At 38.8% G+C, this 25,663-nt stretch overlaps 1 protein-coding gene across 16 annotated transcripts in view; it reads right to left on the reverse strand.

Annotated features, from left to right (window-relative positions):
* The window catches only part of ERC2 (ELKS/RAB6-interacting/CAST family member 2), a 974,141-nt gene that overhangs the window by 465,576 nt on the left and 482,902 nt on the right, over positions 1 to 25,663 (reverse strand). For 12 of the 16 annotated variants that reach the window (XR_002125344.1, XR_002125343.1, XM_019654363.1 and 9 more), the window contains 2 exons: positions 16,836 to 17,029; positions 11,216 to 11,227 (listed from right to left, as the gene is read on the reverse strand). Coding sequence is in view for 14 of the 16 variants with exons in the window: in XM_019654363.1 (XP_019509908.1) it covers positions 11,216 to 11,227; positions 16,836 to 17,029 (206 nt within the window). In the remaining 2 variants the exon portion in view is untranslated. The remainder of the gene's footprint in view (positions 1 to 11,215; positions 11,228 to 16,835; positions 17,030 to 25,663) is intronic. The other 4 variants (XM_019654364.1, XM_019654359.1, XM_019654358.1 and 1 more) reach the window with 1 other exon arrangement.

The following is a 25,663-nucleotide window of genomic DNA, read 5'->3' on the forward strand; positions in this document are numbered from 1 at the left end:
TATATCACAACAAAGACCTTCATTTCTTTTCAACTTTCATGCTGCTAGAATTCTCTGATCACACTGTGTGGGGCCATGAGGAACTGTCCCAAGAATGATTCCTGGAAGAAATAGAAAAGCGCTCCTAGAAATACATCTTTGCTTTTGGCTGCTTCCCCAGAATTCCCCACTGGGAACTGTGTCAAGCCGGCAGGAGGATGGATAGCCTGAGGTCTTCCCCATCTCTGCCGGCCATGTTCCTTGAAGCCCATCCAGAGATGATTGCTTACTCCAGCCTACAAAGCTGCTGCCACCACAGAGGCCCACTCACCAGGCCCAATCAAACTCTCTTCGAAAAGAGGAATTCCACATTCCTACTAAGGAGAGGGTGAAGACTCAGACCAGCAGCTGAAAAAAGGCTGCTGGAATTGCCAACACAAATAGCTTCTCAACTTCCATTAGAAGAGGTTTTCATCAACACTTAGAATCCTTTGTATTATAGAAATAGCTTTCCACCCCAAAAGCAGCACATTAAAGAGTGGTCCCTGTGGTACCAAGAGTTCTTGGGCCAAGTCAATTTATCCTAGAACAAAAATTCTTGCTGTGGAATAGGACACAGTTGTTGATTCTGGGTTCTGGAGTTGGAACGGCTCGATTTGAGTCCTGGCTTTAGTAATTAATAGCTGTGTGATAGTGGGCAAGTTACTTAGCTTCTCTGAGCCTTGCTGGCCTTATCTCACAAATGGGACTAATTACAGCAACCACTGTCTTGGAGTTGTTATAAAGAAAATCTGAGATAAACCTTGAAGAACGTAGAGCACCATGCCTAGCACCAAATACGTACTTAAGTCTCTTCTTATTTCTTTTTTTTTTCTTCTTTTGCTGGCTCTCCTTATATGTATTCTTCTATGTGTATAGGCTGCTGATTTTTGTGTTTTTGCCTGTTGGCTTGTTTTATTAGTTATCCTTGCATCTCTCAAACCCGTTTCCCCCTCGTCAGCTCTAGGGCCACAGCCTTATTCCAGCACCACTGTTCATTCTAGCTTGGGCTACTGCCTACCCCTCCAGCATGGAGAAGCTATACAGTTAACCCTTCTAGAGGATACTCCTGACAATGCTCTTCCCAGGCTCAAAAAGTTCAAAATCTTTAGCTGAGCACTTGAGACAGTCCCTGTCCTGGAAAACCCTTATTGCTCACCAGTCCTCATGCGCCAGAGCTTAAGCTACAGAACTCCATCCTCTGCTCTGAGCATGCCGTAGACCTTCCCACATCTGCTGCCTTTGCTCACATACTCTACCTGGTTCCACATCTGACAAAAACTTTTCTATTTTTCCAGTCCAATGGAAATACCATCACAATCAGAGAAACTTTCTCAACGCCTCCCTGCTCTGAATGCCCATGACATTCATACAGAGTTTGTCCCACTCTGCCATTGGTAATCCCGCCATGTCCAGTTCCAGATTTTCATTCCAATCAGCCTACTAGACAGGGCTACCTAGCTATCCCCAAGCATCGACAACACTGCCTGGACTAAAGCTCCTGCCTTGGTTTCCCCACCCCTTCCTACATCCTGCAACAGCTAGGCAGGGATCTCAATCGTGTGGGCAGGCCTCACTGAACCCAGGGAAAGCTGAGAAATTCAGCTTCCCAAGAAGAAACAAAAATGATATTCCTGCTGGGTCTCATGGAGAAGAGTATGGGAAAGCCATCCAGGGTAGCAAGGTGACCCTAGAGACAGGGTTGTTTTCTTGTCCTGTACAGCAAGAGCTGTGAACCTTCCACCACTTCCATGCTGCTAACCAGGTTCCCCTCTCCGTGAGCCTCCATAGCTCATGTTCCACGCTACATGACTTTTCCATACCTTCGTGTTACTCATAATTTCTACCTTCTCATAACTTCAGTTCTTCAGAATTCCCGCCATTCATTCATTCTATAAATATTGTGTCTACTATTTTACAGGCCCTGGGTGGATAGGACAGTCCTTTCCAGACAGAAGTCCCACCCTAGACTGAAAGACAGATGTTGAACAAGAACTAAGACGGTGCTTCACGTTCTAATGGGAAGCTACGTGAACTTGTCAGCGACAGACCTAACCTGGGCTGGGCTAGCTCTGGCGACAGGCAAATGAAGGAAGTGACATTTAAACTTCACTTGACCTTGAAAAAAATAAAGTTATATCCATACTTCACACCTTGAGTAAGATAAACTCCAGATGGGGAAAGAATTAATACAGAATATTGAACCCTAAAAATACCAAAAGAAATCATAGGACAATTGTTCTTATACTCCCGTAGTGTAGAAGAGTTTTCTAACTATGACGTAAAATTCAGAAGACATTAAAAAAAGGAAAAAAGACTGAATATGTTTGACTGCATAAAAATCATTTTTTTTTAATTTCTGTGTAACAAAAACACCATTAGCAAAATTAAAAACAAAAGAAAAACTGGCAAGGAGAAGCATGTCAAACTCAAATCAAAGATAAATGGGTAATTTTCCTAATATATAAAGAGCTTCTACAAATAAACTAGAAAAAGACCAACAAAAATATGACAATTTACACACATCCTTAAAGACACCCATTGTCACTTGTAATAAGATAAAAGCAAATGAAAAGTACACTTAAATGCCATTGTTCACCTTCCTCATTGACAAAGATCAAAAAGTTTGAAAAACACACTGCATTGACAGTTAACAGGAAAAGAGACACTCTTACATACTGCTGGTAAGACTGTAAATCGTTTGGTCTCTATGGAAGGCAGCGAGCAAAATCTAGCAAAATTAGAAATGTATTGTTCTAGCAATTCCATATCTAGGAATTTATCATACAGATATATTCATATATATACAAAATTAAGTCTGTGCAAAGTTATTAATTATAGCAGTCTATATGAGAGGCAAAGGCTTGAAATAGCCTAAAAGTCCTTCAGGGACACTGGTAAAATGGACCAGCATGCAGAGGTAAAGAGGAATGGCAAGCTTTTATATATGATTATGGAACCATCTCAAAGATATTTCACTAAAAAAAAAAAAAAAAGCAAATCACCAGGCAGAAGAGTGCGTATTGCATTATACCATTTGCATAGTATATTATGCAAATCTTACTGAGTTGCTTCCATCTCTCTAGAGGCTGCTTCTGGGGATAGTTCTAGTTATACCACAGTGCACAGTATAGAGCAGACATACAATTACTATTTGGTGAAAGTAAATAAGTTAGTGAATAAAGGAAATACACGGATGAAGGAACTTGGGTACTTGGCCTAGTCTCTAAACTCAGTATCAGGTCCCTTTATGCATGGATATAAAAGGGCTGTGGCTGAATTCTGGCTACCTACTTCAGAAAAATCTAAAATACATCTTCATATAAGACAAACATGTAAACAAATTAGTTTACACATGTATATATATATATATATATAGATTACTTTTCAATAAGAATAAGATGAATTTTCTAGGTTCACTTATTCATAACCCTCAGGAAAAAAAAACATTCAGAAGGATGATGATGTTTTCAACCTTACCCTCAAAATCTCTCCATGGCTTAGGGAAAGAAAGTCTAACATCTTTATTCTAGCAACTGTGTTTTCTACAACTAGGAAAGCAAGAGGCTGCCTTGACAGGACCACCTCCTATTTCTCTCTTGCATGGACTCCCTACTCTCACCTGTTACTCTTGGCAGGAGAGCCTTCATCGTGACCATGGCCATCTCCCCTTAATGAGCATCTGCTATGTGCCAGACTGTGTTCCACGCTCAGCATGCATTCTGACCACAAGCTCGTGAGGCACAAACTGTATATAGCACAACTGTCTCCGTTTTACAGACACGGGGATAGGCTTAGACATGTGCATGTGTGTCCAACATGCTACGGCAACAATGATGCTATTTCTTAGGATGCAGTTTATTTAATTTTCTATAGGTAATGTTCTGACAATAGACAGCAGTTCGAGTAACCTGAATTCCAAGTGAAATACAAATATAAAGTAATAACAGGTCTGGGATGGATGCCACGTAAACTCTAAGAACAGCGCTTCATTTCTTTATCTGCTCAGGAATCCCTAAAAAGCCCCTGCTTTGCATGTTTAGGTGGCATAAGAGGACCCACACTCACCAAAGTGATAGGACACCTATGTGCCAATTGCCCATTGAGTGTTTCTCACCAAGGCCCACTCATCGCAGGTTATCAGAAGATTCTCAGCTATTCATTATTATAACCAACTCATTCTCTCCACAGTAATTATCTGGGAGCAACATATCATGCTGTCCTTGGAACCATCAAACTGACATATGACTAAATAACACACTGACATCTGAAGTTAAATTTAAAACCACTCTCTTACACTTCAGCTCACACATCACATCAAGATCTGTCCAGCCATGGGAATATTCCAGTTGATCCACGCGAAAGGCCAGTGAGAGGCTATTCTGTTACTTCACATTCCCATATGAGAAACGTGGCACTTATGTTCTCAAAACTGTCTAAAGATATTTTTCCAGGGCCTGAAGTAAATGTTTGCAAAGCAATTCTCTATATGAAGTTCTGCCCCCACCCCACATTAAAATATTCTAAGAGTTGCTTCTGTTCACCATTGTGTCTTCACAATTATGTATGGAGTCTCACAAGAAATAGTATATTTTTCAACACACTGAGAATCAAACACTTTTCAACTTTCTTAAAAAAATTATTGCAAAGCATAAGTTACTGGATGCTCAGCTCTGTAAATACCAATTAAGAATAGTGTTTATATTAACAGCACTAGCAATTGGGGGGCACGGGGGAAACAGAAGAGAAGGTGGATGGGCGAGTTGGAGTTAAAAGATGAGTCTCACTGCTCTTAGGCTGAAAAGGGAGCAAGAGATTCTTCAAGGGAAATTTGTTTCCATCCCCCACCCCCGACATACTCTGTAATTTCTAGAATTAGTTTTTCTACAATATTAATTCTACACAACTCACTTTATTTTTACAGGAGCTGTAAATTAGGAAAAACAACTTTTTTCCCTTCCCCAATAAATTAGTTGCACCCAAAGCAAAATCAGCCATTTTCTGCCTTCCTATTCTATTTTTCACCCATATAGTAGTCACTGAATTTCGAGTAAAATAAGAGTCGCAAATATTAAAATCATCAGCATTCCTCACAAAGAAAGTCCCTAAAGCCTTTGTCAGATAGAAAACAACACAGTATTTTCTTCATTTTTAAATAGGCCCCCAAAATGTAGGTTTCTCAAAACGATGACATTACGCAGTATGAAAATTCCACGCACCTTTACCCAATACGGAAGAAAGACCCAGTCACCAGTTGGATAGGTTTCCCTACAACTTGAGCTGGTATTGTGGATAATGAAGTGATAGAATTCACATTTCATAAGAAAAGCCATATAAAGGAAATAAGATATTATTTTTCTAGAAAGTGATTTATAATAATACTGAGAAACTATTTTTTAAAATTCCTTCCCCTTCTCAACATTTACAGAAAAGGCTAACATATCTTGAGAGATTTACTATTTGCTGATATTCATCCATATGGTAGTACCAACTGAAAGCCAGGAGCAGGGGAGGAACAGAGGGGGAAAAAGGTTTGGAAAAATGACAAATGAATGGTTAATTCTACCAATTTGGCATCTCTAATTCCGGAATCAGGACGAAATAGGCCTCACTGCGACTATGTCTGATTTTGTTATTGTTGTTCTTATTATTGTCATTGTTTTAACATATTTGCAAGTTGAAAATGGTATTACTCATCTACAAGCAGCCTCAGAAACCTACTGCACTATAAAACATTTCAGCTACAATGCAAATTGTGTCCCGTCCATCTTCTGCACCATTCTAGAGGGTACAGATTGTGTAACAACTCATGCAAAAGTGAAAAAGTAAAAATAATACAGAGCATAAAGCCCTGGTTCTACAAATTGGAGCTGCCTCAGCAAAACATTAGCCATGGCAAGTCCCACCAAGGCTAGGTCGGAAAGGTGCAAGAACCAACCCCTGGCTACACCTCAAAGGTTCAAAACCATTTCTAAATATAGAACCCACTCTATGTTTGCAGGAGCTGTAAATCAGGCAAAACAACTTTTTTCCATCCCCAATAAAATATTTGCACCCAAAGCAAAATCAACTGATTTCTGGCTTTCTACCAGTTCTGCTTGGGCATAAAATTTTCTGACACTTCACCAGAAATGTCAGCATTAGTATAAGGCAGCTTTAAAGAGGGAAATGATTGTCTGACCTGTGGATAACCCCTTCAACCCCAACAGGAAAAGGAGTTTTAAAAAACACCTGAAACCCAGTTTTTCCAGTTATTAGTATAACTGGGACAAACTATTTTTCTTAGTGGCCAAATCCTTCCTTATAGGAAGTGTTGGTCTTTGAATTCAGTGAGGGGAGCGGTCATGTTTGTTTTAGTGCTATATCCCCAACACCCAGCACAGACCCTTGCATGGAGAAGGATTTCAATGAATAGTCAAGAAAAGAGGGGAATGAAGGGACAGAGAGAGGAAAGGAAGGAAGGAGGGAACTAAGGCGGGAGGGAGAGAAGTAAGAAGGGAAGCAGGAAGGGAGACAGGAAGGTAGAAGGGAAGAGAAGGAATGAGGGAGGGAGGGAGAAAAAGAGGTAAGTTCAGAAGGAGGGCTTCTCCCCTCTCCTCTTATTTGTGTTTTTATTATTCTTGAACTTTCACGCATCCAACTTGATAGGAAACCAACCATATCTTTTCTTAAGGCTTCCTGTCTGAAGCTAGACATAATAGCCACTGGAGTCAACTCAGCTTCCAGAAAGAGCCCACCTGCAAATCTCTGCAGGGACCAAGTAAAGGGTGGGAGGGGTGAGACGAAGCTAATGGTAGTGTCTTTCTTCAATAGTCATTTATTCAACAACATTCAGGAGTATGGCTGCCACCTCCAGTGTGTGCCACAACAGCGCATCAAGCTAGAGACCCAGCCAATGCTCAAGGAGGCCGCCTCCTGCTAGGACACCTGGCACACTAATTACCTGCCCCAATTTGAGGTAGGGTATGACACAGTCAGGAAAAGGGTTCAGATAAAGCTCTGAGGGTATCAAAGAAGGGAGAAACTGCATCTGCCTGAGGGGATTCAGAGCAGGCTGGATGGAAGAGGCGACACCTGAGCTGGCCCTAGAGAGGCAGGATTTGTATACAAGAAGCCAGCTCAGCCTGGAATAGGCGGAGTGAGTCAGGGGCATGAATCTCAAAGTAGTTCCTCAAAGTAGTTCATGGCATATATTCTATGAGCACCATATTTGGGAAACTGCAGACTGAACACAAGTGCACAGATTTCCCTACTGCAGGTCTTCTCAGACGTTGTGCTGTGCAACTGGAGCTGAAGTGGCAAAACGTTCAATCTGTAAATCAGAAAGAATTGGCTTTTGGGGGGAAAAAACCCAACCCCTTCACTTACTAGCTGTTTCACTTGGGGAAAATATTTAACTTTTATGAACTCCAGCTTCCTCTTCTGTAATATGGAAGAAATGGCATCCCAACCTCACGCCATCATTATGAGAAGTAAATGCTACATAAAATGATTAATTCGGCACTGGCATTTAGTTGGCGCCCATTGTTATTACTGCTGCTGCTACTTCTGCTCTTTCTATTAACAGTAGCACCAAAATGCACCACAAATACAAAAAAAAGAACGTAATACGCAGCATTCCCAAAACAGTTTGGTCAGTTTTCCATCAGCTGCTTTTTGGAAACGCCAGGTCAGCATCTAGTGCTCAGCGTAGCAGACAAGAGATGCTCAGTGTGTATTTGTGGGGGAAATGGGTACAAGAACAGACCCTGCACAAAGGAAATTGCAGGACAGCAAGGGGATGCTCTGGGCAAGATGTTTTTCATTATTTCTTTGGGCAGCAGGGCTCTGAGGTCCGGGAGGAGTGACTTCATCTTTTGCTGGAAGAATGAGGGATTGAGAGTGCTGGGCTCAGCTTTGGGGAAACATCACAAAGAGTTTATTTTGGTAGAAGTGTTTGAAGTGACTCTGTAACAATGAGCTCACGCCTGCTGCCAGGTGCCAGCCATCAGCTGGAGCCTGCCTGCCGGGGAGATGCATCGGGCCTGTCACCAATACCCCCTCCATTGGACATGTGCAGAGAGGATCCCAGGTGACCTGCTCCAAAGACAGATTCTTCCTCTTCAAGAGGGGATACTGAGGCACAAATAAGGAAGCAGCTGACCCAGGATCCAAAGCTAATTGGAAGATGAGAGAGCCCAGGAGAGGCCCAAGCCTTCTTGTTTTATTTGGTTGTTTCTCTGACAAGATTTTAAACTGATTCCCAAAGGATACTTTTTCTTTTTTCTTTTTTTTTTTTTTTAGTCAATTGCTGCATACATTTATCTATATAACCTCATTTGTCATAAGTCACACACTAATGTCGCAAATAGTTCCTATAAAAGAGCAAGTTTCACATAAACCCTCCCCCTGAGTACAATGCAGGGATCATGTTAAACCTCTCTGGCTTCCCATTGGTTTGTGTGCAAAGAGATTCTTGACAGAAGTGGAGTTTTCTGGAGTGAGAACCTAAACAGGTTTCAAATATGACATTTGTATTTTACCAAACCCAATATTTAACATCTGTCCACCCGAATTTAAGCATGAGAGTCAACACAGAATTTGAAAAGGAAGTGAGGCCATTAAAAGAGAGAGAGAGAGAGAGAGAGAGAGAGAGAGAGAGAGAGCGCGTTGGAGGGGAGAATTTCCCACGGATTCTACAACACATAGTAAAGGCCCAAGAGTTAGGGAATATTTCAAACTTGAGAATGGGCGATAGGGAGTACCAGGCAGACTTAAACCTTCTATGGTGAGAAAGGTCAGACATTTTTTTTTAAATATACGACAAATGTATAGACACATATACATTTATGTATATATACACATACAGAGGGTGCCAAAAAAATGTATACACATTTTAAGAAAGGAAAAGTATTAAAATTGTAATACTCAATATATGCCGATAACAAAAGATGAATACAAGTCATGCTTGACCCCTGCAATTAGAAGAGGCGCTCAAAGTGGTTACCATCAGCGTCCAGACACTTCTGATTATGGTGAACTACTGCTTAAGCAATGTTGACCAAGGTGTCCACTTGTGTACATTTTTTGGCACCCCCAGTATATGTATGTACGCACTCACAAGTCTATGTATCTCAATTGTGAGCTATATAAAGTACATGGGCTAGAGAGCCTGTATTTCCTCCAATTGTTACAATTCATTTTAACTGGTAAACCTGGAAGTGGTCGGGAAAAAAAGCATAGTTAACTCTGGAAACTTGTCAAAGCTCAAGAAAGCTTCCAGGACTCTGCAGACATTTTTGTTTCCAGGAAAGCAGGGCTGCCCAATTCCTCCTACACTAAAACTATAACGAGACTGTATACCAAATTACACATTATCCCCATCATGTTTGTTTGGGGCAAGACGTTAAATAATATTGAGCTCTTGATTTGACCACTGCACACAGTCACTCAACTGGACCTGGCATGCGCATTTTACCAACCCAATCAGCACTCCTGGCCCCATAGCCAGAGAGTCCCATTTCCTTCAACCTCTTCCACCCCGAATCCTGCATCCTGTTTTCTGAGGGTCAGAGTTCATGTTCATTCACCGTGAAATAAGACAAAGCTAAATACTGTACGATACAGCCCCTGGCACAGAAAAGACATAGCAGACGGCCTGTGGACAACATGGGAACCCCAGGCAGGGACCTGAGGTGTCAGGGCAAAAGGGGTCCCTGGTCTCAAGGGCTTCCGTGTCAATAGATCAGATTAGGGGTAACAAAGGGAAGGCAAAATGAGAAAGAAAACAAAAGAGACAGGCAAGGAGAAAAGCTTAAAGCTTCATTAAATGATTGGATCCAAAGCTTGGAGGAAAGGTTTGGATGCAGTGCGGCCAAGCCCCACCCCCCTCCACCCACATTATGATGTCTGTTTCTGTACACAGAGGCATCAGAAAGTGAACAAATAGTCATTAGGTGTTTGGTGAGAACAGTTCTGTAGGGCCACACTTTTCATCTCTGTTTAGATCACAGTTTAGGGAACGACTGAGAACCAGCTTCCATCAATGTAATGAAGTTCAAGGCAGGTCCTGTGGGGCACCCCACATGGTATGTGGGAATAGCAGGGAAGGGGGTCATTTTCAAGGACTATGAGCCACAGGGGTTGGGAGCAGGTGATGGAACAAAACTAGTGTGTGGGCAGGAGGCCTCATTTTGAAATTATTTGTTGCTGCTGTAAATGCATTGGTTTGGTGGCTTGGGTGCTAAGCAGTGGACGGGATAAAGAGGTACATACCCCGAATAAAGAGAGAAAAATAATATAGCTTGCTTCTCAAAACAGCAACTATACTGGCTACCAATTTAATTTGAGTCTTTTTTTAAGCCTACGTACCCCAAATCACTGAGCATTTTTTAGTAAACTCATTGACTGAACAATAAAGAAATCACTAGCCTTTACTATGTATTATGGGAAACAGAAGTCTTGCTTGACTTAAAAGAGGACCAATTATTGAGTTGGGCCCCCACATCTTCGAGGAATTGAACCAGGGATGCATTTTCAAACAAAATGTCCATTTCGCTTCTCATATTGGGGTGCCCAAAGTCGACACTGTATCTAGTTTTACATTTGGTTCCATATGCTACGCCCTAGGTAATTAAAGTATGTCTTATGGCTAATAAAAATGAAGTTAAAAAGTTAAAAACCAAAACAATGACAGGAAATAACATGTGTGTACAATATGTTACTAACACACTGATAATTTTCAAAAGTGACTTTAAAAAAGTATTATAAATCTTTCAAAACACAGTGATTTATTAAGCGAAAAGTATGAATGGTTTGCACTATTAAATTCAGCTTTCAAGTTGCTGTGTCACGGGCAAAGCTTTTGTTCTCCTAGGTTAAATTTAGCATCCTGCATTTTGTTTTTTCCACTGCTCCATGTTTTACCATCATGCAGTCAATTTTGCATTAGGGAGTTTTCCCGATAATTTCTCTAACTGATTTTATAATCCAGGAATAGAGTGTATCAAATAATACAACAGTGAATTATTTCTATCTTCTCCCACCTAGACAGCTTTCTCATAAAGTAAACCTTCCCTAGGCATGGGATGAAATTAAAAAGAAAAAAATGTGGTGGCCAGAGGAAAACCATTTCAGAAATGTTTTTGGTAAACAAGTGCAAGCAATAAATTGAGTTTAGGAGGGAAAGGAGGTTAGAAGAAAAACTGAAAGTACTAACCTGAGAGTCAAGCTGATTGGAGCAAGGGTGAAAGCAGCAGTTTGGAGGATAAGCAGAAAGAAAAAGGGATAGCAAAAGAGAATAAAAGGAAGGAAACGCATTAGTTTTAAAAATACAGCCAACAGATGTTATATTAGCAGGTTTCATAACCAAATGAAAGACAATAAAGCACCTTTTATCTGATATTACCCCTAAAAAGTCCTGGGCACACACCGTAAGCTGTTAAATTACGTATTACACATAAGACACCCAGTATCTGCTCTTTTACTCATAATTACAACAAGCACTGATGGGAACCAGAGGTGTGCCCTGGCACTCAGTGGCAGAATTTGCCCTTTTCTGGAGGTCTATTTATAAAGTTCCTATCTGTGTGCATATAAAATTTTATGATTTAATAAACTGAAATGGAAATTACTAAGGTATTAGAGCTGGCAGTAAGCGCTGATGTCAGAAAGAGATTTTTTTGAACCAGTGAGTTGGAATGGTTATATCCTATGAGATATTTTTCTGTCATCCCTGAAAACCAAAAGGAGCTGAGCAATCTGGCTTCCTGTTCAAAGATTTCGATTTTAGATGCTCAGAGAACACTGCACCCAGCAATGATCAAAGACACCAGGAGGGGGGCGTCTGGGGAGGCGCCGCCTGCCTATCGTTCTCCGGGGAAAGGACAGAGGAACTTGCAAAGCTGAGAGCAATTTTTTTCAGTTGTGAAAATGAGGGGCATATTTCATCACTGAAAATATCCAGATGCGTGATAACGTATTTGTACAAAAGTACTTAACACGTCCCGCTAATCAGTCAAAATAATAAAGTCTCTAACGCCAAGCAAAAATTAAGGGAAAAAAATCATGATCCTCTTCAGGCTACAACAGGAGCACACCATGAACATCCATTTTGTTAGCCTATAAATGCCACTTAAAAACAGCAAAGTGGATAAACAAATACTTTACCAGGTAGCTATCTACTCAGTGGAACCCCACCAGTCTATACTATTAAGAAGGAGTTTTGAGCATTTCACACGGGAAGGAAAAATAAAACAAGCCCTCAGGAGAAAGTTTAAACAAGAATATTTCAAATGAAAACAGCATTGACTATAATGATAAAAATCAAAGAGAAAATTTGAGATTAACCACACGCTGAAAGCATTGATCCATAAATCCTCGTAACAGAAATCCCTTTGCAGAGTGTTTCCTCATTGTGAATGCACACCTGATTAAAAATAAGAGTTAGGTCAGGCCATGGTCATCGTGGGGACGCTAGTGACGCTGGCCCCAGTTGCTGTTTCAAATCCTTCTAGATGAGAGGTATATCAATCGGAGGTTCATGGCCAAGCTTTGGGGAACCTTAAACTAAAATAGCAAGCAAACATTTAAAATTTAGTTGCCTTTTCCAACGGCTCCTTGTTTTCATAAAATTCTCAAAGGATCCATGATATCCATGACCTTCCCCAAAAGCTTGCTAGGGATGATGTAAAACCATCTGCCATTTGTTTTAAAGGAATTCCTTCAAATGTATTAACAAACATAGGTGGAAATTACTTAGCAAGAAGAGTTTGTATCAAAACAAATAGAAGTGGTATCAAGTTTCTTCTATGTACCATGAGACTTCTAACACATATTATCGTAATTTTTTTTAAAACATAAAGCTTAAGTTTACGTTTTGTGACAAAAGTTCTGAAAGGCAGCAAAGAAATTATGTCAGCATGTTATTAAATTCAGAAGGAAAAATAATAGTCTGTTTCTCAACCTTAGATAAGGCACTTTTAGGCATCAAAAATGATTTCTCGATGTCCAAATGTCTGGTGGCATCAGTATCAATCCAAATAATGAAGAGCTACTTTGTTTTCTATTCTGATGTTGTGTCTTAGGGTTAGAGCCCCAAGGGACCCACCCTCCTCTCCACAGGGGGGAGGGATGTGATTGGGGGCTTGATTTGTCATTCCCTGTCTTAGACAAATACCAACAAACCCCCTCACATATTTAAGATAATTACGTGGAAGGTCACCTGACTGGTTCCTTCCGGTGGTGAGATGCCAGAAATCCAGTGGCAGCAGGTCTTGCTCCACAGACTCCGTTAACCTCTGTCTTTCCCCTAAGGCACGAAGGGATTAATTCTGAGACTGTAAATAAAACTCAGAGGCCTTGATGGATACTGATACAGAAAGACCACATATTTCATGGCCTCTAATATTTAATTTGCGGCCGGATTGTATAGCATACATGCTATCTAACATTGGTGATTGAATAAAGACTTCAGCTGGATTTGGACCAATGTTCAGGGGCTTGCTCAAGCCCCCCCTCTCCCAGCCCCCCACCTTGCGTCAAACTCCCCCGAGCAGCCTGCAGGCCCAGGCAGACGCTCCCTGCTGAGCCATCAGCATCAAGTGCAAGAGTTTACAGGCAGAACTGCACATGGGACCACACTGGAGTAATGTGCACTTTGAAAAGCAAAATCTTTAATGGCTGATGAAAAACATCATTCATGTGGAATTTAGAAGGTAAATGCATCCATGTAAGTGCCAGGCATGTGCTGTTTGGAATGTATACATTATGGAGAAAATAAAAAATGGGAAGATTAATGGAATCGAAAGCAAACACGAATTGCCCTCTGAGGGAGAAGGAGGCCAGTGTCACTGCCGTTTGTGTTATTCCTAACCCTGTACCCTTTGTGGCACATGACTGAAGCTCTGGAATATTTTAGAATACTAGCTGCTTTTAAAAAGAGGTCTTTTCCGTCTGGTAGGTCACACTACAGACCAGAGACCACAAATTTATTTCAAGTTCAATTTTTTTTGGTTTTCGAAATCACAAACTTAATTGCAAACACACCTTGATGACTCCAGAATGGAGATACATGTCACAGTGCTAAGAAGTTCTTAGTTCCCAACATTATGAGGTATGAATTTTGAAGTTGAAGCCAGCAAATGGGGATACTGCCCAATTTGAAAGGGGCTGCCTGACAACCCGAGGAAGATGTTTTGATCGCAATATACATGTAGCTCAGCAGCTAATGCTTCAGAAAGGCAGGCTGAGGCTGCACTCTCCTGCTCCCAAGAAACTTCGCCTCTTGATCCCCACCCCCAGCTCCTTAGGGGCCTAGGCTGGGGCTGGGCGCAGACATTTCCCAGACTGTGTTCTGCTGCTGGACCCAAGACTCAGGCAGGCAGATAACTGGGACCAAGTCAAGTCCCACCACACGTTTTATGAATTACAGTGCCTGGGAGGCTTCAGCTTTAAGGAGAGGCAGAGGCAGAGATAAAGAAAATGTGCAGAAAGTACATAAAGATAAATGCCTGTAAAATCACTGTTGTTTTAATGCATTCCATATTGAGGAAATAAAAATGTGAATATTCTTGATGATTTAATGGCAACAGCGTCCAGCTAAGACTTGTTTGTCCAACTACATAATTAGGCTATTTTATGCAAATACTTGTAGTATAATAGCTGATCCTGAGTCTCTATTACAGTTCTGGAGGGCTGAGTTAGTGAAGAAAAATGCCTTCTACATGTGGGGCAGATCACTTTCCCCACTGAAAGCTAATAAAGAGGAGATGGATCTCCTGTGCCCCAGCAGCAGTGTCTCTCTGCTGGCTGAGTGACTGTTCGGTGCTCCGGGACAAGCTTCTGCCCTCGCGACCATCGTCGGATGGGACTGCTCCCAGTCGTGCATGTGTCAGACCTGGGTTCGAATCCCAACTTTGATTCTTATAAACTCTGCAATCTTGAGGAAGTTACTTCACCTGTATGTCAGTTTTCTCATCTATAAAATGGGGATGTGCTGTGGGTAAGATTCAGTGGTACAGAGTACTGCAGGTCAAGTGCTTAGCAGAGAACCTGATACACTGTGAGCATAAAATATTCATAACCTAATATTATGATTCTAATTACTATTATTCAGATCATCAGTATTATCATCTAAGGCATCTCCTCCATGGCTCACTGTTTCTCAGAGCAGTGGGCTAGGCGTAAGGAAACCTAAGTTACAGTTTTGTCTCTTTCTGACCACAGGGCTAACCCGGAAAGTCATTTAACCTTTCAGGGGCTCAGTTTTTTCACCAATAAAAGAGACATGATCATAATTTCTTGTGATCTTATACTAGCTTTCTAAGAAAAAATTTGGTCCTAAAATATAGTTCCAAAACAGCCAAGTAGATACATCTAAAATTAACAGTGTTTTTAAGAACCAGTAGACTGGCAGAGCATGCCCACATTTTAAAATTAAAATGAAGCCCTTAAATTTTTTTTTAATTTAGATACTTATCTCAGGAGAAAAATGTCTTGCTTTAATTGCTAAAATAGGTCACACTCAATAAAAATCAGATCATCCAATTAATAATGCTAAGATTTTTAAATGAAATATTGGTTGATTTGATTTAGAGTTTGAATATATTAAATGCTATATTTGAAAATGTTGAAATTTTTTGAGAACTAACCTATCCATTTAATAAACAGCCACTTAATATTGAGAATTTATTTGTTTTAGCATTCAACTGTTCATAATGAGATAACTATCCCACCTTACACGGGGAATTGGTACCTGCGAAGTGAGATACATTTTAATATGTTATGTTGTTAGGGATTGACTTCTAACAAGGTTCAAGGTCACATAGTTGGCATGAGGCAGAGGCAAAATCTGAACCCAGGTCTTTCTGTTGTGAAAGCCTGTGACTTTTCCACAAGACCACAGAGAACTATTTTACATATGTCTTGAAGTCCTTTAGGGCCTCACAAGTGTCTTGGTCAGAGCTGGCAAACATTCACTGATTTATTCAAAATTTGCTGATCTCTTCCATATGTACTGAATCTAGGAAAGACAAATTTGCCTTATTACTGAACCAATGAGAAATCCTAAAAAGGTTATGGAGTTACACAAAATTATTCAGAAATTCTTTCCTTATATGAAATACAAAAAAAAGCATTGGCAGAAAGCTTATTTTTAGAGTCCATGCTATACTTAAATACAATATGGATATGATTTATCTGAAAATCTAAGTACTCTGGAACCCTGATATAACTCTTTGTTTTTAGACAGAATTTGCTATCAGGTATCCTGCCTTAGACCCTATTCAAACATATTTATTTACCAAATGCCATCGGTCATCTTACAAAATAAACCCAAAGAAGAATTTGTCGTGGTGTGCCAAAAGACACTGGAAGGATATAAGCTCGCTTTCCTTTCCCCTATCTTAAATAAATTCCCAACAACTGTATAACCTTCCATAGTCTTTGCATGAGACAAACCTAAACCACAAGTTTGTCTTTGATGGGAAAAAAAACCCTGAGATTTCAGGTAGTCAAAGCCTCAATTTCTTACATACTTTGCTGACACAAATGCTAGAGGATGGCCATCAACCAAGAAAGCTGACCATTATTTTTCTTAAACACTGGGGAGGTATATACGCCATCAAAAGATAAGCCAGTTGACTTCTAAGTATCTTACATAAACCAACATCATCCCAAACAGACCAACATCATCCTAACAGACCATACTCCTCATACGTAACTTGTTTTCAACTTGAAATACGAACATGCATCCCAAATCCATGGTGACCTGAGATGGGCCACTAAGTAGCAGAAGTCCACTCACTGCTGACGAGTCACAAAATGACTGCAAAATTTACCTCTCAAGTTCCGCGATCTTCTTGTCCTTGTCATTCTTCTCATTTTCCACCTCCTTGAGGATCTCCAGCAACCGGTCAACTTCTGCTTGGGCCTTGCCACACTCATCGCGGTAGTAAGATGCCTCCTTATCGAGCTGTTTTATTCGGTCTGCAAACTCGGGGTTCATCCTGGAGTCATCTTCAATATTATGAGCCTTCAACATTATATTTTTAAAGAATGTAGTTAAGACAACAATTTAGAATAAGAGATAGTGCAGCTACCAATGGCCCAGAAATTAAGTTTGGAGAAAAAAAAATAATAACCACCAAGAATTATGGGTATACTGTCAGTTAAAAGGTAAAATGGAAAAATCACACATTTCAGCTACCTTAGAACAATGTTGATCTTAAATTATATTACAGTTTCACAGGAGAGTTTCTTTTATTGTTAATATTTTGTTCTATTAAATGTTGCTACTTTTGCTTTTTTTTCCCACCAAAAAGTCAGGAATGGGTGGGGGCAGAGGCTGTGATGTCTGCTCCTGGTCATTGGGCAAGCAGGACTGAGACAATTCAACTCCTCCCAGGTAAGGAAGTGATGCTTACCAACAGCTTCCTTTTCTAATACAGATGAACTGAGAGAAAACAATATTACATTATTTTGCCAAGACCCATCAAGGGCATATGGTACAGCCAGGTATTATATAAGAGACTGACTGACTGACCACTGAATACTTCATCCTACTGAGACATATCAGCAGAAGACATAGTTTGAAAGAAAGACTTGGAAGTGAGGAAGGACTTTCCAGCTAACAGTCATACCCATAAATTCTTGTTCTGTTGATTAAACTGAACCTGAACCAGGAGGAGGATGAGTTAATTCATGAACAAGCAGACAGACGAGAATCTGCAAACACATGCATGGGTGGGTGGCAGCTTCACACACAAGAACAGACACAGCAACAACACAGCAACAACACTGCAGAATAATTTGCAGCCAAAGTATTTGTGGTTTTGTGTGTATGAGGCTGTTAGGGCTTTTTTTTTTTTTTTCCCAAAATAAACTTTTGGCTGAAATATTCTCAGACAGATGGAAATAACACTGCACTGCAATGTTTTGCCTACCCCTTGTTTCCCATTATTCCTAATTGACTTCTTCAAAGAGCGGGCAGAGAAAAACAAGTAGTTTAACAACAGTGCACATTCAACATAGAAAGTTCAGAGAAGTCATATATGTATGTATCTCCAACATCCATGTGTGAAATAATAAAATGTTCACAATTTATTAGGACTAAAAGTTGTTTTGCTGTCTTGCTATACAGAGCAAATGCTCATTGTGTTTCTATATACCTTTTTTTTTTTAATTTCAGGGAAAAAACAAGGCAAGCAAGCTACAGCTACTGTGGGGTCAAATGAATCATGCATGGTTAGAAAAATTAATACTAAAACTACTGTTATAAAGGTTGACAGTCTTTGCAATGATTTAGTAGAAAAAAATCACAAATTAGTATAAATAAAAATTTCTTATTAATGAGAAAATAATCATTTTTAGAATAATATTTTTGCATGTAACATATTATTTAAGCATGAGGATAGAAGGGAAATAATTTGCTTTCATGTTCTTTAAGATTTCCTTATTCAAGAAATAAACTCAACTATGCAAAAGAACTTGGAAAAATATAACAATTCAACATACTATCAGGTACTATTTACCCCTTTTACCAACATTGCTCAGAAAACATTAATTTAATTAATTAACTAAATATGTACACTGGGTTTCATTATAATAGATTAGTAAGCAGTTTCAACATAATTAAAATAATAAGAAAAAGAATACTGAGACTATGCTTTTAGCACTTTAATTATCTAATAGTTTTATTTTAAATTGAAGTAATGAATATTTAAATGTGCTAATCTCCCCTTTAAAAATATAAAGTAAATATTCTATTTTAAAAGAAACTACTCCCTATAACTACTTCTATTTGTGATAAAAGAATCAACTCACTACTCTTGTAACAAAAAAGCATTTTAAATATACAGTTTTTGGATTGTTAAAAACAAACAAATGAATAACAAAAATTTCACGTTAATTCTCTTCCACTTGTACACGATCTTACCATTATTTTATGGCAGCTAAAAGCCTTTCATGACATTTTTCTCAAACTATCCAACCAATGACATCAACATCTTTAAAAAAAGAAAATTAATGAACTGAGTAATGAGCAGCTAGAAACACTCAAAATAACAAATAATTATGTTTTGATTGCTTACTTCTGACAAGTGAAAATTCGTTTCTTGACTCAGATTTAAAGATTCACAGAAAGTTAGCTGTTAGCCACTGTGGTTTATTTTTATTGTTTTTATTCTTAAGATTATTAACATGATTTTTATTTGTATGTATGTATTTATTTATTTATTTATTTTTAGGGACAGGGTTAGGTCTAGGGACAGGATTAGGGTTAGGGTTACAGTTAGTATTAGGGTTAGGGTTAGTGTTAGGGTTAGGGACACGGTTAGCTATTAACGTGATTTTTAATAAGAGGGTACAGGATTACTAGTTGCAAGACCTAGAGCTTAATTAAGTCTGGCTCTGTGTCTTATGACTATAGGCAAATGAATTAGCCACTCTCAAGACAGTACAAACTACAAAATGACAAACATGGGAAGGTATTATTCATTTGTGTTTTTATTATGAATACTATTTTATGACATGTATCCCATTAATGGGGCTTGTTATACAGCTAAATTAATTGGTTTATTTACTTTTCATTCACAAGACACTACAGATGCCTTAGAGAAGCCTCCTTACTAGGTTTACAGAGAAAGCTGCTGGCAATAGGTATATGAGCACATTCCTGATTTTAGCTCCTTGGAGAGCAAAAAATAATCTAAGGCCAGGCTTTCAACATGGGGTGATATTAGATGGGTTGGTAGTCTTTCCAACCCCAAAAGTGAGGACAGTTAAAGAACTCATGGGGTGTTTAGAGGTACAGAAAGCCTAAGAAAAAATATGCCTGAATGTAGACCACGGTTGACTTCATATGATGCTAAAATTAGGTCATGTTATTAAAATAAGGACCATAGCCAAGTTTCTAGCTGGCCTGGTGTTTGGTGGGTAATACCTGTAGGTGATAATGATTCTTCCTTTTAAAACAAATAGATAACCTCAAGAATACTTTTTAGTTATATATATATATATATATATATATATATATATATATATATATATATATATGCTAATTTCTGGGCAAAAGAATTTACATCAAACCACCTTCAATACTGGTGCCAGAATTATTGGAAGGGTTATTAAATGAAGGTGTAAATAGAGAGCATTTAAAAACCCTTCAAGGGCCGGCCGAGTGGCGCGATGGTTAAGAACTGGCTTGGGACACCAGAGGGTCCCGGTTCGGATCCCACATATGAGGGCCAGTGACACTGCCCTCTACAGATAAGATGCTGAACAACAGCTCAACCTGGAGCTGGGCTGCTGTGAGTCGCCTGCGACGGAGTAGGCTGCAGCCCCTGTGGCAGTGGGTTGCCATGGGCTACCGTGTGTAGCCAGCAGCCAGCGTGAGCGGCCAGCAGCCAGCGTGAGCGGCCAGCAGCCGCAGTGAGCGGCCGTCCAGAAGCCGGCAACTGATGTGCCTTGCCGGGGAAGAACGCAATGATGGTGCCAACTTGGGCCAGTGAAGCAACGTCCTCCACAACTAGACTGAAGAACAAAACGACAGCAACTTGTCTGTTCCCCTTCCCCCAATTCCCCAATAAAAATCTTTAAAAAAAAAACAAAACAAACAAACACACACAAAAAAAACCTTCAAGTCAATAGAAAGCTGTTAAGAAAGAGTCATACAGAAATGGAAGAGAAATAGCTGCTTCCGGTTCATCACCAAGGTCCATGTGAAGACACAAGGTAACAGTTTCACATGACTAAAGACTGGTGAATCTCCGATCCAACATATGTGTTGGAGATAAAAGCTTCCATGAAATTTATAAAAGATCTTGCAGGTAACCAGCTCTCTTTGGCCTGACTCACAACTTTGTACAGGAAGAGCTGAAATTGTTAAGCTGTATAGCATGAGTGTGTTATGCTGTAACCTACATGCATGGGGATGATACTATACTAAAGAAATACAAAGGGAAATTGAGCTTATAAAGCCAAGCCTCTCTCAAAGTTATAAGGCCAGAGCCCTCCTCTAGAAATGGAGTGAAGGAAGCAGTTTATTTGCATTTAGGTAATACTCTTGCTTTTGCAAATTATAACATGGGTTCTTTAATATGAACTGGCAACCCTTGATGGGGATCAAAAGTAGACAACAGATTTGAGCCTAATGTACTTCAGACACTGCAGGAAAAATAATATGTATATTTGAATAAAGCATTACGTGAACCTGGCATCCTACCATGGCATTCTGACACATTCAAGGTTTAGACTGAAAATGTACAGTAATTATTTCCCCTTAGGGACCTGATGGTTGGTTTGAAATTAGCTCCCCCAAAAGGTTAGAAAGCGATTGCCCATAGCATTCTTATAAGCCATATCAACTTTGTCCGTAAGTCAGAATCCAGCTCTTGAAAATCCAGATTGGTGTGGATTTTCCCTTTAATGGTTTCAGAACTTATTTATCATAATTATAGCCAAGCATACTGTCACTTTCAAAGATATCCATCAGATATTAAAACCAAAGGAATACCAATAAGCATTCTTTTATGACTGAAAACACTCGATTTTGCTGATTAAACAGGTCATTTTAAGAGCAAATCCAGGTACCTAGTCCTGCCTCAAAATATTTCTGGTAACTTTGAGAGTAATGCTCAATCATCTTATAGAAACACAGAAATTTGGAAAAAGAACAGTTCCGAAATGTCTGTATAACATATTAGATCAGTAAGTTTTGATGGCCCCCCCAATTATGTTTCTTGCATTTTTATATGTAAAGAAATTTCCCCACAAATGGGAATAATCAAAATAAAGTTTGGAGTCTCCCTGAAGCAGGCAAGCCTCACCGTTTGGATGTGAACTGATTTTGAAAGCCTGAATCAAGCACAAAGGAGAAATCTCATCATGACTTAGGACAAGTAATCCATAACAGTATCTAGTGGTTCTTTTAACGAAAGAATTTAGAATTATTTCAGGAAATAACACAAATTTCAGATTAATCCTATATCTAAATCAAAGTAAAGAGCAAAAAGTGTCTAAAGCCAAACCGGGGATTGATAGTATCAATATGACAAATTACAAGTTTATTTACACTCTTCATGGGAAGGCTGGTCATTGATTATGTTCAATAAAATGGTAGTTCATCACTCCGAGTGTCTAGAAAGGAAAGCCTTGACTTCGGTCCAGAAACCTGCTGTGAAACTGGGCAGGGGATATTCAATTATGCTCTCTCTGCAATGGGCCTTAATTTTAATAAAAAATCATTTCTCTCAAACAAATGATTAGTCATGACCATAAACTGCAAGCGGAAAACTAACTAATGAATCTGATGATTTTCTTCCATGCTGCTTGTGGGTTTTAGCAATAATTTGCTAAATTTATGCACTGTAAAAATATGATTTGATTGCAGCACCTTGGGAGTTTAGTGTCTGTTAACCATGCTTAACATTCCTTTCATATCTTAATAGTATAACCGGGTATATAAACTACTTTAAACATTATATTTGATTTCAATCGTGTAAAAGAAGTTGCAGTCTTCATGTAGTTGCAGTATTTAGAAATATTACTTTTTTAAATAAAGTTTTTAAGGGTGATTATAGAGCTTTAACATATTATAAACTTTAAATTTGATTTTAAATCTAATTAATGAATAGCAAATATAATAGCTGGGGCTAAATACATTTGGTAACTAATAATGATGAGTCTTTGAATCTTAACTGCCTAGTTCTACAGAAAAGTATTCTTTCACAATTCTAGATAACCACACCTAGAATATTCACAATTTGTGTATAACTATTCCTACAATAAACTTCTTGTCATAGATGGAACAAATAGGATATTTATAAATAAACATAAACAAATGTTCAAAATATTTTTCTTATGTCACATACACAAAATTAAAAAAAATCAGTTGTATGCTTAACACTTTTCAAGACCCTTCAAACACAAAAATAATTATTAATGTAATTAATACCTTTTAACTATGGAATCTCTTAAAATTAGCAATGTGGAGAACTGAGGTAATTATCTGGATGTTCTGAAACAAAACATGTAATTTCAAATCTTAAGTGTCATTTCAAATATTATAATACTTGAGTGCTTTAGATACTGAAATCTTGGATCAAGTGCAAGTGGTGTATGTGTATGTGTGTGTGTGTGTGTGTGTGTGTGTGTGTATACTTGCTATGTGTAAGCCCTGAATTATCTCTTAAATGGCTGTAATTTCCCAGTCTATGAGAGAATCAAATAATTTTCAGATATAAGCTTAAAAATTGTAAAAAGCAACCACTGTACCTAGACAAGGACTGTGAAAGTATTTATCATTCAGCCCGTCAGGTCTCTGGGATTACACAGTCCTATAATGACATATAAATCAGGAAGACCTCACTGAACATTAACAAGATTATTTTCCCCCACTGGACTGGAAAAATGCTTGATCTTATTTCTTAGGAACGTTTATGTAAAATGTGAGCTCTGTAAAACAGGCGTTTGCAGAAGAGATGGGATTTCGATGAGTAGTGACCATGCAGGTGGGGGACTTGTGTGTGTGGGAAACTCAGAGGCGTCTCGAGTGTGCTCTGGCCAATAGCGAGGCTGTCCCAGTGCCTCCAAATCAGTCATCTGCCATGTAGCAATGAGGGCATTATACGAAGCACTAAACTTAGAATCCAGAGGTCTAAGGATTCATTAAAAAAATACAAGAGAACTCTGGATACCATCTCTGAATACAATAACCTCTAGGGCTACAAGCAAAGAAGGTATTTGAGACTGATGAAAACAACATATTATTTGTCTACAATTAAGAACTAAAGGAAGACAAGAACGCAACTGAATATAACCTGCATAGTGTTTATAATGACAAGACAAAACTCTTCCAGGGGTGGAGGCTGGTAGTTAAGCTGCAGAAAGGCTATTATTATAAGAAATAATAAGCATGCAAAGGCAAAATTTTAGATTCCTAAGAAATGGCATTAGAGTATCACTTAGTAAAATGGAGTGACTAGAGTAAAAGGTTTTTAAAAGTAGGTTTATTGCTATTCTAGGAAGGAGGGCTCCAAAGTCCTCCCAGGAGGACTTCAAAACTTATTTACTCTGATTTACTTTGGATTGGTGGACATAGGACTGACTGTAAAATTATCTATCAAAAACAACTAGGTTATAATTCGCTAAATGTTGTAGGTCACTATATTCAAAATAAACATATGAGAATAAAATAAATTCCAAAGGTACCAAATAACTGGTTAGAAAATAAAAGGAAAAACACAGTGTTCACAACAGCAATCTAAAAACTACATATATAGAAACGCTTAGGACTGTCCCTAAAAAGAAATATCACAGGCCTACAATAGAAAAATATCAAATCTTTACTGTAGAAGATCACTGAAATAAATAGAGGTTGCATCAAGTTCATGAATGGGAAGAAATAATATTGGAAAGATATCAACCATTATAAAATTATTTTATAGGTTGAATAGTATTCAAATTAAAAACACAAAGAATTGTGGCTTTTTTAATTGACAAGGTGATCCTGAAGTTTACTTGGAATGATGGAAAATTAAAAGCTAAGAACATTAAAACCGAATAATACAAAATGAAAAGCAAAAAGAATTGGGGTGGAATTTGTTTCACTAGATGTTTAAAAATATTATAAAGGCACAATAATTAAAATTCTGATCCAATAAGCAATAAACATTGACAAAAAATGAGCAAAAACTCAGAAATGAAGACAATTGTCCATATGAGAACTTACTATGCAATAAAATTGTATCAAGATCAGTGGATAAAGTAAGAATTTTTTAATAAAGGGCATTGGGATAATTACTTGATCATTTAAAAAAATATAAAGTTGGAATCTCACCACTCAAAATGAATCAAAATAGACAGGTAAAGTGATTAAAATGACATAAAAAGTAACGTTAAACATTTAAAAAATATTCTTGAAATGAGAAATGACTTCTAAGTATAAAATCAATTAGAAAATCCTAAAGGGAAACATAGATCAAAAACTTAAAAACAGTTCTCTCTATAAAAAAATTTAAGTTAAATAAACCTTTGCCACAAATTTGACAAAGTCTCTATACAAAGCATAGAATAACTTATACAAGACAATAAACAAAACAAACTCAAAAACAAGTGTTTAAATGATTTCAAGGAACAATGTACAGAAAAAAAATAATAAATAAATGCTAAGGGCCGGCCAAGTGGCGTGGTGGTTAAGAGCTGGCTTGGGATGCCAGAGGGCCCTGGTTCGGATCCTAAATATGAGGGCCAGTGACACTGCCCTCTACAGCTAAGATGCTGAACAACAGCTCAACCTGGAGCTGGGCTGCCCTGAGTCGCCAGCGATGGCATAGGCTACAGCCCCTGCTGCAGTGGGTTGCCATGGGCTACCGTATGTAGCCAGCAGCCAGCATGAGCGGGCAGCAGCCGCAGTGAGCGGCCGTCCAGAAGCCGGCGACTGATCTGCCTCGCCTGGGAAGAGCGCAATGATGGTGCCAGCTTGGGCCAGTGAAGCAACGTCCTCCACAACTAGACTGAAGAACAAAAGGACAGCAACTTGTCTGTTCCCCTTCCCCCAATTCCCCAATAAAAATCTTTAAAAAAAAAAAGCTAATAAATGTGTTAAAAACCTCAACGGCACTAGTAATTAAAGAACAGAAAGTAGAAACAAGAAAAAACAATCCACCTA

The sequence above is a fragment of the Hipposideros armiger genome, unplaced genomic scaffold, assembly GCF_001890085.2.
Source record: "Hipposideros armiger isolate ML-2016 unplaced genomic scaffold, ASM189008v1 scaffold_220, whole genome shotgun sequence".
Taxonomy (NCBI): Eukaryota; Metazoa; Chordata; class Mammalia; order Chiroptera; family Hipposideridae; genus Hipposideros; species Hipposideros armiger.